This window comes from Cavia porcellus, unplaced genomic scaffold (assembly GCF_034190915.1).
Source record: "Cavia porcellus strain 051 isolate PalLab524CR breed Dunkin Hartley unplaced genomic scaffold, mCavPor4.1 scaffold_10, whole genome shotgun sequence".
Lineage (NCBI taxonomy): Eukaryota > Metazoa > Chordata > Mammalia > Rodentia > Caviidae > Cavia > Cavia porcellus.
The window spans coordinates 68,198,609-68,216,134 of NW_026947493.1; the positions used below are offsets into that span (position 1 = coordinate 68,198,609).

At 38.4% G+C, this 17,526-nt stretch overlaps 1 protein-coding gene across 2 annotated transcripts in view; it reads left to right on the forward strand.

Moving 5' to 3' along the window:
* Positions 1–17,526, forward strand: part of Ints8 (integrator complex subunit 8) — a 55,422-nt gene that overhangs the window by 36,768 nt on the left and 1,128 nt on the right. For both annotated transcript variants that reach the window (XM_003479929.5, XM_013143832.3), the window contains exons 17-26: positions 4,340–4,524; positions 5,020–5,053; positions 6,020–6,076; positions 6,259–6,320; positions 8,922–9,040; positions 10,613–10,716; positions 12,784–12,834; positions 14,407–14,480; positions 14,553–14,617; positions 14,738–14,781. In XM_003479929.5, the coding sequence (XP_003479977.1) occupies positions 4,340–4,524; positions 5,020–5,053; positions 6,020–6,076; positions 6,259–6,320; positions 8,922–9,040; positions 10,613–10,716; positions 12,784–12,834; positions 14,407–14,480; positions 14,553–14,617; positions 14,738–14,781 (795 nt within the window). The remainder of the gene's footprint in view (positions 1–4,339; positions 4,525–5,019; positions 5,054–6,019; positions 6,077–6,258; positions 6,321–8,921; positions 9,041–10,612; positions 10,717–12,783; positions 12,835–14,406; positions 14,481–14,552; positions 14,618–14,737; positions 14,782–17,526) is intronic.

Below are 17,526 nucleotides of genomic sequence, written 5' to 3' on the forward strand. Positions count from 1 at the left end.
TTGTGACTGTGTTCATTAGGAAGATTGGCCTGTAGTTCTTCTTTTGGTTGGATCCTTCTCTGGTTTTGGCATCAGGGTAATGTTTGCTTCCAGGAAGGAATTTGGAAGTATTGGTTTTATTTCAGTCTCATAAGAGTTTGAGGAGTAGTGAGTGGCACTATGTCTCTCTAAATTTGTTGAAGACTTTAACAGTGAATCTGTCAGGACCTGGGCTTCTCTTTGTAGGTTGTTATGGTTTGTGTCGAGGTGTGATCCCCGAGTCTTAGGCAGTCATGGAGGCGGCTGAATCTGGTGTTTGTGATTGGTGTGTTGTCTAGTGCTGGGATTGTCTGAGTGCTGCACCTGCCCAGGAGCAGAGCCGGCATACAATATAAGGGAGGGAAGATGGTATGATTTTTCCTCTTTTGCTCTTTCACTCTTACTGCATTGTGAATGACTGCCCCTCAGCCATGCCACCCTGCCTTGGAGCCAGCTGAGTGTGGGCTGAAACCTCCAAAAAAGCTAAATAAACCTATCCATCTCTAATTTTGGGTATCAGGTATTTTGTCTCAGCAGCAAGAGAAAAGTAGCAAAGACATAGGTAGATTTTACATTACATCTGCAATTTTATTGACTGATACTAGTTTAGTTAGAATTTTTGTATCTTCTTGATTCAGCTTTGGTAATTCATGTGTCTAGGAGTAGGTCTATTTCTTTTGTGTTTTCTGTCTTATTTGAATACAAGTTCTTAAAGTAGGTATTGATGATAATTCTGAATTTCTACAGGGTATGCTGTGGTTTCAACTTTTTTATTCCTAAGTACATGGATTTGAGTCTTTCCTTTTTTAAATTTTTATTTATTTATTTGCTTTCCTTTTTTTTTTTTGGTCTTTTTCCTTTTTATCGGTACCAGGGATCGAACTCACGACTGCCTGCTTGCAAGGCAGGTGCTTATGCCGCTGAGCTAAATCCCCAGCCCCTGCTTTCCTTTTTTTTCATAAGATTGGCTAGGGGTTTTGTAGGCTATATCAATCTGGCTTGGAAGTTTTTTTTTCTTTTTTAACTTCACTCCATTCCCAAGCTCTCCTTGACTTGGGAATTTGTGTTGAGAAGTCTGCTGTGATTCTTTGGGCTTTCCTTTATAGGTGATTTGTTTCTTTTCTCTAATAGCTTTTTAAAAATTATTTTTATTTTTTGCTTTTTGGTACTGGGACTCAAGCTCATGACCTTGCACTTGCCAGGTAGGCACTGTGCTGCTGAATTACATCCCTGGCCCCTCTAACAGCTTTTTAATAGTTCTTGTGTTGAATTTCTGTGATCTTGACTATTATATGTCATGGTTTAGATTAATTATTATTATTTTTTATCATGACCAGTTGGAGTTCTATATGCCTCATGTATCTCTCAAATTCTTTTTCATGCTTAGCAGTTTTCTGCCATTACTTTCTGGTTGTTGTTGTCGTTTTTTTGGTGCCAGAGAGTGCACTCATGGCCTCGTGCTTGCCAGGCAAGCGCTGTGCCCCTGAGCTATATCCTGGCACCTGCTATTACTCTTGTGAACAGGTTCTTTTATGTTTGTGCTTTTTCATTGACTGTGATCAGGTTATGTTAGTCTTCTTGATATTATCTAGCAGCTGTTGAATTTAGTTTTTGTGGTCCCTTGCTCTTTTTAAGAAATCTTTGTTTGCATGATCACTAACCACATCTTGTTTTCTACGGCTGTTATTTCTTTACATTGACTCATTCTGCTGCATTTACTTTCACTGGAATATTTAGTCTCCTGGATGGATATCTGTTTCAGTTCATTTCATGGATTCCATTTCTTTCCTATGTTAAGTGTTCATGGTTTATCATTTTCCTAAACTCCTTGGTTTTTTTTTTTTTTTTAATCTGCTCTGGAGTCATGAAGCTTGTCTTTAATTATGGTCACCATTTCTGTAGTTTTCTACAAAATTATTTGTAATTTAACTTTTTCTAAAACCTCATTCATTGTGCTTTGTTACTTTTGCTGTTACCACTTCAGGGGTCCTCTTGGGTGGCCTTGCAATAGTTCCACCTCTGATCTCTGGGTTTGCCTTGGTGAGCTGAAATTCTGGAGTTGCATGTTGTTTTAAGTGTCTTATTTATTCTTTCTTTCTTGTATTCATTCATTCTTGGGTCGATGATTGTAAATTGCTCATGGTGAGTAGCTTCACTGCTAAAAATTAGAACCCTTAGGAAATGACTGCTTGTTAGATGTCTTCTAGTGCTAGGATTACAAGTGTGCACCAGCCGCCATGCCCCAACTTTTGTCACATTGACATTTCTCTTATTGTGTCATAGGTAATCTGATGCATTATTTTTTTTACTTATTTTTGGTACCGATGATTGAACTCATGACCTTGTGCTTGCCAGGCAGGCACTTGTGCTGCTGAGCCCCAGCCCCTATCTGATACGTTATTTGCTTACTTGTCTTACCTGTAAAGTGGTGAGCTTGAAGCTGGTTACTTTTTTATATCCTCTTGCTCTCCATGTTGTCTGGCGCATATAGGTGCTCATATAGGTTTGTGGAATTCAGTTGGTTTTTGATGTTTAAGACTTCTGAAAGTTCATACTTTAATTAAATTTAGTTATATAGCACTTTTAGTGACCTGAACTAAACATGTCATTCCTGACAACAGGAAATGAATTGAGATAATACAGAGCTCTGCGGCCCTGGCCTGATAAACAGCCATAGGTGTTGTGATCCCAAGTGTCGGAGAAGAGTGTTCAATAGATATGCAGGATGACATATCCTGCTAAACTGTGGGTGCCTGGTCCCCTGGTCACATAGCATAGGGAAGAAATGTGTCATTTTCACTTGCTTTAGAGATTATCTGCATTCTTGTTAGTTTTCCTATACATGATCATAGAATTATTACTGCATAGGAAAATGTCCTTATCTTTAGAGGATGTAAATTGAAGTATTTAGGTGTGAAATAATATACCTGTACCTTAATGCTTTAATAAAACTATGTATTTAGATATAGACATAAAAAGCAAATATGGCAGAGTATTTGCAGTGTGTCAGGTACTTGCTGAGCTATTATTTTCATCTTCCTGTTTGAAATTGTTCAAACAGATGACAGTTTATTGGAAACAGTAAAAGTGAAGAGGGCAAAACTGGCTCTGTAGTGCAAGCTTGTGCTGAGAGAGAGAGAAGAAAAAGCCAGACAATAGAATACCCTGGGGGACACAAGGTGAGCTCTATAGTGAGGAAAACCACAGTGGCCAAAAGTAGCAGTGTTCACCTTGCTAATCCTGTCTCCTCCTTAAAGAAGCCACCTGAAGCAGGGGTGAAACCCAGAAGAATACTTTCTCTTAGGTCCAGGTTGGTGGAAGTGGGGGTTTCCTGATGAACTTGAAGTTATCCTTGCCGTTGCACCCCCTAAAAGAGATGTCATATGTAAAATATAATGAGAGCCAGGAGAGAGGGCCCCTCTTTTGCTTTGAAACAGACCTTTTCTCTGCCTTGCTTTTAGAGCTCCCTCTTTTTAGTTTTGGATTGTACCTGTTTCTTAGGTCCTTAAGGCTGTCTTTAGTCAAATTGGTCACTCTCTTTGATCCTGACCAGTCTTTTCTTAATACTACCTCATCTTGTGGTAGTTCTTTTAACCTAGGTAATTTTCCTTGGAGAAAAGTTGCTGTAAAGATGGAGGGTTGTTTTGGTAGTATAGGACCTGGGTTCTGTCCTCAGTACCAAAGAAAAAGGAAAAAAAGTAATTGCTCTAAATCTTGTGCCAGCTTTAATTTCTTTAGTTTTCCTCACTTTAAAAATCACTAAAGGCAATCTCTGTGTGTACATGTAACATAAGAATTATTTTACTTGTAGTTTTGTTTTGACACTGGGACTTGAACTCAGGACCTTGTGTTTGCCAGGGAGGTGTTATGCCACTGAGCTACATCTCCAGCCCTCTAAGCATTATTTTAATCTCACCTCTGTGCTTTCACTGCAGTAAACATGGTGTGTGATTTTATTATGGATATTTTACAAAGAGAAATACATGTTTTTTGAATACTTTTTCCCTTAATAGATCACCTCTCTGTTCATTGTCTTGTTTTTTCCATTAGACTATTTTTGCCCTCATTAGATTACACTGTAATTGTTCAGAAATGATGATGTTTATGTAGTAGAACCAGCAAATCCTCTTCCTTAGAGAAACTTAGATCTGTCAACAGTAAACCCTAAAGTCTTCAGAGGTATGTTGAATGCACAGCACAAAGTAACTGCTTGGTATGTTTGGACAGTTATCTGTCTTTCCTCTAGTGTGCCCTAGTTATAGGTTTGTCATGTCTGATATTTATTATCTTTTCTGTGTTTTGTTTGGTTTTCATGTTATAGCTTGGACAGCTTTTAGCAGCTACATGCAAAGAACTTCCAGGACCCAAAGAGAGTAGACGGACTGCTAAAGACCTTTGGGAAGTTGTTGTTCAGATCTGTAGTGTGTCTAATCAGCACAAACGAGGAAATGATGGCAGAATTAGTTTAATAAAGCAAAGGGAATCTACATTAGGTATAATGTATCGGTATGTACTGGTATTTCTGTAAGTTTTAAAGACTTTATTTTTCGTGCCATTTCAAGCTTTACTGTTTCAAAAGCATCTACCTTTATCTTTTATGCCTGTATCATAGAGTGATAATCTTGAGAATTTTATGGTGATTCTGTTTGATGAATCTATTTGTATGGCCTTTATTTTGTTACTTGAAAAAGATTATCAGTAATTTAATAAACTGGAATTAAAGATCAACAGTGTCCAAAAAAAGAAAAAGAAAAAACAAAATCAACAGTATCTAATTTTGGATAGAACTGATGAACAATTCACATGTGATTTAACAGGATAGAAATATTATTTGGTTATTATGACACTAGAATATACTCCTTTCCATACATGCAGAGTTGGAGGATTAGGAATAACCTAACCTAAACTAAATTTACTCTGTAACTTGTATTCTTGGTCTTGTTTTTTAATGTCTCATACTTGATATTAAATATGCTTAAGATTTTTTTTTTGTTCTTATAGGAGTGAACTACTTTCTTTTATCAAAAAGTTAAGGGTGAGTTTTATTAAAATTGATATAACTATTGCTGATTTTTGCAAAATAACTAATAGTATTGTGTGCTTCAAAGTCTGCCTAGAATATTAAAGTGGCCTGTTAATGTGCTAAACTTCTGTGAACCTTATTGAGAATAATAATCCTTTTTTTGCTTTTTTTTTTTTTTTTTTTTTTTTTTTTTGAGACAAGGTCTTACTGTGTAGTTCAGGGTGGCCTTGAAGTTACCACATAGCCTGACCAGCCTACTTGCAGTGATCTTCCGGCCTCAGCCTCCTGAGTGCTGAGATTACAGGTGTGCACCACTGTGCCTGGCATTCAGCATGTTTTAGTAGAGTAGCACAGGTGTTTTCTAAATTGTAAACAAGTCTTTATAATGGGGTAAATGTGTGAGGACTGGTTTTTAATTATATGAGAAATATCGTTTATTTAATGGTTATCACATGGCTTTTATCCCGTAAGTGCTGTCTTAAGGAATAAAACAGTCACATTTGGGAGGTAGTGAAGCATTGGAAAGAGGTCACAGTCATCTGAGAAGGCTGGGCACAGCTCAGTGGGAGAGCACTGTCTTAGTGTGAGTGATACCCTGGGTTTATTCCCAGCACCACCTAGTCACACAGATGAGTCACAAGGAGACGAGCCTGGAGACAGCACTATAAGCCAGACATCTACACTGGTAACTCTTGTGGAAAATGTGTGTTGTGATTTTTTTTATCACATGATCACCATGATGTTGATCTTTAGTGTGTCATAAACTATAGCACACGCTAAATTCCAAAAAGGTAAGGGTCTTTTGAGAGAGTGCTGAATCCTAACCACTAGACCACCAGGGAATGTTGGTAAGGTCTTTTGAAAGAAAATTCTTGGTATCTTGGAGATTGACAGAAGAAATATTTTTAAAATGTGTGTGCATATCTGTCTATATGCATATATACATATAATTTAAAGACTATGTTTTCTTTGTTGTAGGAGCCATTGGTTTTGACTATTATTTTATCACTCTTTGTGAAACTTCACAATGTTCGGGTTAGTATTTTGCAATTTGATTTTAAAAATTTCAAAGAAACTTCTTTTTAAGTCACTTTTTTTGTTTTTGTATTTATTTCATTTATTTATTTTTTGGTACTGAGGATTGACTTCATGATCTCATGCAGGCAGGTGCTTGTGCCACTGAGCTAAATCCCTGACCCTGTGTTTTATTTTTAAAGGAGGACATTGTGAATGATATCACAGCTGAACACATTTCTATTTGGCCATCTTCCATTCCAAAGTAAGTAGAAGTGTAGCCCATACTTCTATTAAATTAGTTACACACTTAGAAACCATGCTGACTGGCATTGATACCCTTAGATGATGACTAGTTAGGCTCGCAAATCTGTTAAGGTTCTATAAACAACTTTATGTTTCTGTCTTAATCATCTTCATAAAACTAAGTTATGTCAGCACAAGATAGCAGATCTAAGTGGCTCTGATAAATATCAGTGAGTAGAATTGGAAAATCAGCAATCCACTTTAGAGGGATTTGTTGTTTCATAATTCCTTGAATTTTTTATAGGACTCTTCTAATACTGAGATCATCAAACTTTCCTAGTCCTTTAGTTGACACACAGTCTTCTTTAATTACTTTAAGAAATCTTCTCTCCTACTTTAATCACCTGAAAATCTTAGAAGACAGAATAATTTGTTTGTTTGTTTTTTAGACCAGATCTCACTATGTTTTGTAGGCTGCTCTTGAACTTTGAACTTGCTGGGTAGCTCAGGGTGGTCTTGAATTTGTGACTCTGTTGCTTCACCCTCCTGAATTCTGGGATAATGGGCATGGACTAGATGTTTTTTCTTGTGGTTTTGTTTGGTTTGTTTGTTTGAGAGAGAACAAGAGAGAGTTTCACTAAGTTGTTTTGAACTTGAAACCCTCCTGCTTTAGCCTCCCAGAGTGCTGGGATTACAGGTGTGTACTATATGCACAATAGTATAGTTTTATTTAGGGGAGAAAAATTTTCTGGGAGAAGGAACTGTATTTCTGTTTGCTGTACATAATAGCTTTTCATACGGGAGAATCCAGGTTACTTTTCTTTGCTGCCCTTCCTCCCGGTATTTGTACTTTTGTGACTAAATGGCAGGTCCTCACTTCATTGCAATAAGTGTCTTTGAAGAAGAAAAGATGTTAATAGGTAGGCATGCAGTAGTACAACGGGATAAGCAGTTTGCTGCCATCTTGCTGTAGAGACTGGAAGCAGCTCTACCTCATATGACCCCATATGGCGAGTCAGAAGGTGACACTGTCCTCTGTTCACGAAAACTCGTTCCCAAAGTAGCATTGTACTTACGAAGAAGCATGCATGTTCCAGTGCATTCTGTCCACAGCTTCCAGCGTAACGTGCTTCTGCTGCTATTCTCCTTCAAAGATGTCTCACTTTGTGGTTCGGCCTGGCCTGAAGCCTCTGGAGTGCTGGAATTATTGATGTGTGCTACTATGCTTGTCTTCTTTTTATATGTTTTTATATTAAATAATATAAAAATTAGGTAGAAAAAAACAAGGAATTTGTTACTTTGTTTTTTTGTGCTGAGACTAGAACCATGGGCTTTGTGCATACTGGGCAGGTGCTTGCCTGCTGAGGTACACACCAGCCATTCCCTATTCTGCCTTTTTAGTGGCTCTACTGCCTGTGTTTGTCACCTCTTTGGCCCAGCTTTAGATTAATAATTGATTGCCTGTTTGTCTCTCTAAGTAAGGCAAAAGAATGGTTTATTATAGGTTCCCTGAGCTGTACCTCTCTGCTTGCTACATATGTGACCTTGCTTAAATTGCTGTCTGTGCCAAGTTTCTTATCTCTAAAATGTATAAGAATATGTTGTCCTTCAAAATTGTGAGGATTAAATGCAAATGTTAGTATATTTCCAAGCAAGGTGCTTAAAATAGTGTCTGCACACAATAGGCTTCATATCTTCATAACGATACTTTAATGTAAATTGACACAGAAAATAAAATACAGCTAAATGTTTGACCAGAAAAAGTATTTCTCCTGATTGAAAGTCTTTATTGAATTCTGAGAATAGTGAGAATGATACTATTTTAAAACATATTGGTACAGAGGAAGAATTCCTTGACTTAGCATTTTGTAATTATAATATATAATGATAAATCAGTGTAGCTAGCTATGTAGTTAGATGATTGGTATTTGCTAATAGTGCTGGAATTCCTTCCTCATTGTTTTGAGCAGAGAGATGACTTATGGTAAAGTCTAACTGGTAAAGTCTAACTGCTCAGGGAAGTAGAAGTACTTTTCCAAATTCACCTGTTACTTGCTGGAGCCAGCACGTGAGTCTACTGTGGATCTGAATCTAGAGCCTGTGGTTTCTTCCTCTGCTTCCAGGAGGGTAGATTAGCAATGTTAGCTGGGTGCTGGCCTGGCTTTATCCTCACGGCTCCATCTTCTAGTTCTGCACCTACAGACTGCACATTGACCTGGCTCAGAGGAGTGGTCTCTGTTGTTCCAGAAAGCACTGACGAGGCAGACTTGCCACATGTACCCAGTTCCATTCTCAGGGCCAGCGTGAGCTCCCGACTAGGAGTCAGGCATTCTGGAGGGAAGCCATAGATAGGTTTAAGGTCACATAATGGTATCATTAGTGTTTGTCCCTTTGTGTTTTATAGGTTTTTCTAAATATCAGAACTTAAAAAGTATTTGAGGAAATTTTGTCTTTCTTTTGTTGCCCGTCCATCAGTAATAATAGCAGATGTAAGGATTTTGTATTTGTAGCTGCAGAAATTTTTGCTGAGCCTTTTTGGTGTGTGTTTCCAATTAATGAGTGTATGGGATTGAAAGATGACTTTTAAAATCGATATTAATGTTAATTATCTTTCCTTTAGTCTCCAGTCTGTGGACTTTGAAGCTGTAGCAATCACAGTGAAAGAGCTAGTTCGTTACGCACTCAGTATAAACCCAAACAACCATTCCTGGTTAATTATTCAGGCAGACATTTATTTTGGTAAGTGAGATGTTTGGTTGTTTTGTGTTTTGTTTTTATGGCATTCCTGGAAGTGAAAATAAATACAGTAATACATTTGATTAACAATATCTTATTAAACTTAATATTAAGTTTTTGAGCTACTCATCTTTCTGCTAAGAGTAAAGCTATGAATTTTTTTTGATATAAAACCTTTGGTTCAGATGTGTTCAATGTGGACTTAAATAAAATAGTGGTTACTTTTTCATGTACACAGTTAAAACATTCTTAAGGAATGAGGGTGAGGTTTTGTTTGCAAAATTGCTATTTAACAGTTCTAGTCTCACTAGGATACTGTTGGTGATTACTTGTATCTTTGAAAATGGAGTCCTAATCTCCCTCCCACCACCAGTTTTATGTGACACAATTTTCCAGCTTGATGGGGAATTTCCAATATCTTTTAGCATTCAGATCAAATAAAATTTCTGACTGGTATCGTGTCAGGATCAGTTTTAGTTTCTGTGATGTTTTTTGTGTGTGTTTTACTGAGATCAGACCCAGGAACACTACCATGGAGCTACCTCCCAGCCCCATTCACTCATTCATTCATTTTTTATTTGTTTTTTTGGGGTAAGGTCGTGCTGTATAGTTCAGGCTGGCCTTAAACTCACTCTATAGCAGGGCTGGGCTCAGACTTGGAGCAATCTTCCTGCCTCAGTCTGCTGAGTGTGGAGGATTACAGGCCTGTGCCACCACACCCCCTTTCTTCTTCTTCTTCTTTTTTTAATTTAAGATAGGTCTTGCTCAGATTGTCCAGGCAGGACTTGTACTTGTGACCCTTTTGTTGGCCTCCCAGAATGCTGGAATTTTATAGGCATGTACTGCTGCACCTGGTTTTAGGAGCTGATTTTTCTTTTTGTAACAGACAATTGAAAATTTAAAGGTAGAAGAAATAATATAATGAAGAGCCATGTAGCTGCCATTGAGCTTTAACAATAATTAAGTCATGGCCAGTCCTGTTTCTTCTATATTTGTTCCTATATTATGCCTTTTTCCCTCCCTTTGATTTTGGCTGATTTTTAATGTTCATTTTCATCCCAGTACCCAAAATAATACATCACCAAGACCTTCATATCTAGTTGTAAATGGATGTAGTGATTCTGAACTAGTCAGAAAATTGGGATATATTTCTAGTGTGGTCATTTGGGAAAGAAGTATCCCCATGTACTAAATTCTGTACTATTAAAAGTGCTGAAAAATCTGAGCTAAATTTTTTTGTCCAGTCAATTATAGGAGACAATCTACTGCTTTTTTTTTTTTGTCTTTTTCCTTTTCATCACTGGGGATCGAACTCACAACTGCCTGTTTTACAAGGCAGGCGCTTATGCCGCTGAGCTAAATCCCCAGCCCCTAATCTATTGCTTTTAAAATGTATTGAAGGTAATAAATGCAATTTTTCCAGTGTTATCCTGAATTAGTATAGTTTTATCTCTCGATCTGTGTTCTGAATTTGCTTCGGCCCACTTAGGAAGTTATATGTGACTCTTCACAAAAAAACTCATTTCTTCCAACTCTTAGACTTAATGACGATTGTTTACCTGTTTTCTATTTCAGCAACAAACCAGTATTCAGCTGCTCTTCACTATTACCTCCAGGCAGGAGCTGTGTGTTCTGATTTCTTTAACAAAGCTGTGCCCCCTGATGTGTATACTGACCAGGTAAGTGGTTTTGTGAGCTGGCTTTCTTTTTGCCTGCTGTTACATGTTTTACTTCTGCCCTCCCCTTTTCAATTATTAGTATGCCTTTGCAGTACATAATGATGAGATTCCTTGTGGAGTTGGTACCTGTACACAACACATCGAAATTCTTTTTCATTCCCTTCCCTTTCCCCCCTCACCTCTCGCTCCATCTCTTGGTCCCCTTCCTATTTGCAAAAGACTAGACTCCCTACTTCCTGTTACCTTCTTATTTTCTAAATTTTATTCTTTATAGTGTGAGTTTTTCTTTAACTGAATTTAAATCCCAAGTTGACAGCTCTAGATCAGATTGTGCTATATATACTTTCTTTTTCTTTTTGAGACAGAGTCTTGCTATGCAGTTCAGGCTGGTCTTGGGCTCACTTTGTAGCCCAGGCTAATCTTGAATTTTCCTGCCTCAGCCTCCAAAGTGCTAGGATTACAGGACTGCACCATTACACCTGGCTCTTTTTTGGTACCAGGGATTGAACTCACGACCTTGCACTTGCCAGACAGGTGCTTATGCCAGAGCTAAACGCCCGGCCACACCTGGCTTTTTTTGTGCTTTATATTTCTGATGCTCATATTTGGTGCTTTGATTTCTTCACAACTTGATTTTAGTGTTTTACTTTACCAGGCTCCCCTCCTAATAAACTCACTTGCCTTTCCAAGAAACAAGAAAGCAACCTTCCCACAAAAGCTAAAACTACCATACTTTTATTTACTCTTTCAATTGATCCAACCCAAACTCTGAGCGTCACCCTTTTCTTTTCCTTAATTTACCCAGCCCAAATCCACTGAACTCTGAAATCATTTTTATGGTCTTTTGAATCTCCAGCTTTTTGCCCTACTCTGTGTGTGTGTGTGTGTGTGTGTGTGTGTGTGTGTGTGTGTCAGACAAACAGCATGATTGCCATGGTGGACTGGGGTGGCATCAAGAAGGTGGAGAAATAAAGATAAGAGACAGATATCAAGAGCGGAGGTGAGGCAGAGCCCTCTCCTGATGGAAGGGAAGGAGCTGCTCAACCAATGCAGTGCTTTTATGTATTGGAGTTAACGTCACATGACCTCCCACTGCCTGTGATCTCCTGCCTGGCAGCCTAAGGGCTTGGAGTCTGGACTGGAGCAGCTGGCTCATGTGACTTGCCTCAGGCTCTCCTCCTCCTCCTCAGGACCAGTCCTGCTGCAGCCCAGCACTTGGGATCCATCTGCAGCTTCAGCCACTCTGACACGTGATGTTTTGATGTACACAGAGAAATAATAGCAGCAGTCAAATCCATCACCTTCCATTTACCCTTTGTGATTAGAACATCTCAGTTCAGCAGGTTTTGTAATAAAAGCTTATTTGTTTTGTTTTGAGACAGTGTCTCACTTCTTAGCCAAGGCTGGCCTCAAACTCAGTAGTTCTGCCTTGGCCTTCCAAGTGTGGGATCACAGGAAGGTACCCAGCTGTATCACAGTATTATTATTAGTGTGTGCTAGGCATGTACTCTATCACTGAGCCACATCCCCAGCTCTACAATAGGTTGTTACTATTCCTTATGCCGAATATTAGATTACTAGACCTATTCTATACCTAATTGCAAATTTGTACCCTTTGACCTGCTTCTTCCCCCACAGTCTCCCCTTCCTACCTCTGGGATAGCATTTGGTTTCTGTTTTTTTGGTTTTTTTTTTTTTGGTACCAGGGATCGACCTCACAACCATGCACTTACACCTCTGAGCTAAATCCCTGGCCCTGAATTTGGTTTCTTTTAAAAATGCGTTATTTCCTTTGATTCAGGCTACCAGTATAACTTAGCAAGTGATTTCAGTGTTTAAATAGCTTTGAAATAAGATTTTACATTTTTGATTAGCTTATTTTTATAGCAATTGAGATTGACAGCAAATAGTGGAAAGTTCCTGCTGAGTTTCTGTATACCACTGTTTTCCTCACTGATACAGCTTCCCTTCTCCATACCAGAGTGGCACATTTATTAAAAGCAAACTGGATTTTAAAAGTCATTATAATTTTTTTTTTAAAAAGTCATTATAATTTTGTTTTTGTAGGTAATAAAGCGAATGATAAAATGTTGTTCTCTGCTGAATTGCCATACACAGGTGAGTTAATATACTGGCTTATTTGTACATATGTTAGGAAAACTTAGGCCTGGGAAGACTTCCTTTTTATATCAAACTTACTGAAATTTACAGTGTTCGGGAGGAGTCTGGCATATTGTTTAAATTTATTTTAGAAGTTCATAGAATTTTGACTAAAATGAAAGTTTCAATTATAAACATTGACCTTTGAACCTCCTTACTGGAAAAGAGGCATTGTTAGGGTTTCTTATATTTCACATTATATATTTACATCAATTACTAGGGATATTAAGTCAAAACCCCATTGAGATATTACTTTACCCCCACGAGAATGGCTGTAATCAAAGACATTTAACAACAGCTACAGGTGAGGTACAGAGAAATTAGAGCCTGCCGTGCAGGTCAGACTGCAGTGGTACAGGCTTTAGAAAACAGTTGTCAGTTCCTCAGAAAGTTAAACATAGGAATTACCGTATGACCCAGCAGTTCCAAGGTAAATCCATGAAAATTGGAAACACATGTCCACAGAAAGTTGTATGTGAATGTTCATGGCAGCAGCATTCACAGTAGCCAGAGAGTAGAGAAGTTCAGTGTTTATCAACCAGTGAATGTGGTGTCGCCCTACAGTGTATTACTCATCCATAAAAATGAAATATGCTTATCACACTGCAAGATGGATATAAGTCACATATGTATGTCTATAATAAGCAGATTTATAGACAGATCAATTTGCAGACATAAATTAACAAGCATCAGAAATATGTACAGTTATCTACTGTTAATATGAATGGATTCTTTTCAGAGGGTGATAATGAAAACTTGAGAACCACATAGTGGTGATGAGTATTCAGTTTTGCAAATATACTAAAAGCCACTGAGTGGTGTGCTTTAAGAAGGTAATTTTCATGAGTTACATTAATAAAAGTATTCCCAGTATTTTTTCAAGAGATTAACATCGTGACTATATAATTGATTGAATACTTTCCATGGTAAGCAGATCAGTAGCTTAAAGCGTTCAGTGGTGAAAGGTTTAATTGCATGTTTTATGTGTCCTTGAAGGTCCTGACATTTGGATTTGGTAGTTTGCCATCCACTTCAGTTCAGTTTTCTGAACTGGCCATTTGCCAGCTTCTATTTGTAATTTATGTCATAGATGAAGAAAATATTGGTCAGATATTTTGGTAAAGGTCTTTGAAATTAAAATTGGATGGAATGCATAAGTACCCATTTGGTGTGGTCTACGAGGCTTCTTTAAAAGTAATATTCTTGGGGCTGGGGATTTAGCTCAGCGGCATAAGTGCCTGCCTTGCAAGCAGGCAGTTGTGAGTTCGATCCCCGGTACCAATAAAAAAGGAAAAAGACAAAAATAAAATAAAATAAAAGTAATACTCTTTATATAAGAATAATTAAAGATTTCCAGGCATGGTGGTGCACACCTGTAATCTCAGCACTTGGGAGGCTGAGGCTGGAGGATCACCACAAGTTCAAGGCCAGCCTGGACTACACAGCAAGACCCTGTCTTAAAGAATGATTAAGACAGGTGAATTATTGTTACATGAAACCATTTTCATTTTCAAATCTTTGTTTATTTAGGTGGCAATTTTATGTCAGTTCCTCAGAGAAATTGATTACAAAACAGCCTTTAAGTCACTACAGGAACAAAACAGGTATGATTGGTTTTTTTTAAGTAAGTGGAGATTTTCTGCTTAAGAAAGTAGTAACTGAATTCTCTTTTTCAGTCATGATGCTATGGACTCCTACTATGACTACATTTGGGATGTCACCATCTTGGAATACTTGACTTGTATCCTACCCATGTTTGTAATCTTGTAACAGTTTATTTCTGTAAATTAAAGTCCTGCATACAAATTAAAACTGAAAAGCCATCCTGAGAGCAGACATTATTCTTAACTTAATCATTCAGACCTTCATCATAAAAGGGGAGAAACAGATAAAAGACAAATCGCAGTAAGTTCCTTTATACCTTTTCTTCAGGGATTTCCTTAAGTCTCCAGATTTTAACATTTGTAACAGTAAAAACGTCTGCCCAGTTACTGCCAGAATTTGTTATCAGTGTTTACTTTTTAGAAGATTCTTTTTGATAGTATGTTATTCCATTTTATTTTAAAATGTTAGCATCATGTTTTTTCTGTGCTGTAAATCTTCAGATGATTTCTCCCCTCAAAGTTCTTACGGTAGCTACAAAGCCACATAAAACGTGGCCTTTGCCTTACCCATCTGCCTCCCTCCCCCTCATTAACTTCTGGGCCAGTAACCCTCAGGTGGTTTGAATGTGTCAAGATTCATCCACGAACTAGTGGACTTTACAAGATTCTTTTCTAGGACATCCTGACCATCTTACAGTGTGGCCCCCATCTTGCCCACCCCCATGTTTCCCTGTGAGGATAAGGAATTGGCTTGCTTGTAGTTGGTCACTAGAAGAAAGCCTGCAATGTACTAGGTGTCCAGTAAGTCAATTATTTAAATTCAACTTATGCACCAAAACTTGTATCTTTTTGAGACAGGGTCTTGCTATGCAGTTCAGGCTGGCCTTCAGCTCACCTTGTAGCCTAGGTTGGTCTCAAACTTGCAATGATCTTCCTGCCTCAGCCTCCCTAGTGCTGGGATTACAAGCATGCAGCACCACACTGGCTTAATATTTTAAATTTTAACTACCTAACATTTGCTTCACTTATAATTACTCATTGCAGATGTTTTAATCTGGACTATAGCTTTGCTCCTTGACTACACTGTATGCCTGTTTAAGGAAGCAGACCAGTAAACAGCATCTTTAAAAAAAATAGCAAGCCAGACGTGGGGGCACACACCTTTAGTTCCAGCCTTTGGGAGGCTGAGGCAGGAAGACTGCTGAGAGTTCGAGGCCAGCCTTGACTACACAGGGAGTTGAAAACCTGCTTGAACTACACAGAGTGAGTCCCTGCCTCAAAACAGAAAACAAAAAAACAAAAACAAAACCATGAGTAGCCTCCTTGATTGGAGCCCACTTTCTTCCATTTCCAGCTTACCTGGAGCTCATCTTTACCAGTTCCAAACCATTTTTTTAACATGGGTCATTTTCTTAAGCCCGTTTGAAACATGCTTACCTTGTGTTTCACCAAAACTAGCTGCCTCTTTCTGTGTGGGTCAGAAAGATGCCATCACACTCAGGTTTACAGGTTTTTGCCAAGCTCCATTGCAGTGATCATCACCTTTACTCTGAGTCAGCCATCACAGCCATATAGCCATAGCTACAGCCATGTTGGCCATGATCAATGTTAGTCTCTTTCCTCCTTCTCTGTAGAGTTACACCAGTATGTGTGCTCTAAGCAGACTGATTTGTTCAGTCTTTGGTGAGGCTCCCTAGGTGGTCGGAGAATGTCAGCAAACTGACTTATCAGGTTTTTTTTTTCAGTGAATATTTCAGCATCTCATGGATTTTTGTTTACTTGTTCTGGAAGAGTCTTACCACTGAGTCTTCTTGAGAAAAGTCTTACAATTGTGCCAGCATGCCACTACTAAACCATAATCTCCAATATTAGATCCCTTCTTAACTTTTTAAATTGTTCTACCTATGACTTAACTACCCTACTTTTTTCAGACTTTTACATTCCCTGCCCTCTGCCTTTTCCATTTTCAATGATTTCCTTGGCTCTTGTATGCTTGGGACAGATCACAAGAAAGACTGATCAGCCCTTGTCCTTATGGAAGGTATAGTTTAGAAAGTATAACACTATTGGAGCACCAGCTTCAAATTCTTGTGTTGGTCCCGACTTTATACCTTGAAAATAACCCACTGTTCAGGTCAGTAAGGGTTTATGCCGGTATTTTTTTTTTTTTTTTTTTTTTTTGTCTTTTTGAGACAGGGTCTTGCTATGCAATTCAGGCTGGCCTTGAGCTCACTCTGTAGCCCAGGCTGGTCTCAAACTCGCAACAATCCTCCTGCCTCAGCCTCCCAAGTGCTGGGATTACAGGTGTGAGCACCACATCCTGCTCTATGCTGGTATCTTGTTGAAGTCAGTTTTTTTTTGTTTTTTGTCTTTTCCCTTTTTATCGGTACCGGGGATCAAACTCATGACTGCCTACTTGCAAGGCAGGTGCTTATGCCTCTGAGCTAAACCCCCACCCCCCTGAAGTCAGATTTTTAAGCTTTTGATTCTGTCTCCTCACTTAGCTTTTATTAGTCACCTCCTTACCTATTTTGTCAACCTCTTACTGTCTATAAATTCTTTCATCCTTAATAAAAATGATTTCCTATTGCTTCTGCCTCCAGCTGCTTCTCATCCTTCTCTGCCTATTTTTTTTTGAGTTCAGCCCAGTGCAGTTTGAATTTTGCCATCACTTTTTATTCTCTCAAGGTTACCAAATACAGAAGGCAGTGGGAAGTTGTTAATCCTTTTGTTTTCATCTCCTGCCGCCTTGAAATTCTGTATTCCTGTGCTTCCCTGAAATCATTTTTATTTGATTCTTTCCCCTTTTTTCTTTCCTATGAATCTCTGCTGCATACTCTTAAATACAGTTTTCCCAATAAGTTAATCCTTAGGTTACTTTCTGGGCAGCACCCTGCCCCCTCCTCCTTCCTGGTTAACCCTATACATTCAGTGGTTTTGACTGCTGCCCTGATGATCTGTATAATTTCTCTTAAATATCAGATTTTTGTTCCAGCTCTGTCTTACACTTTGGATTTTATAGCCATCTAGAGAAGAGTCTAGAGAG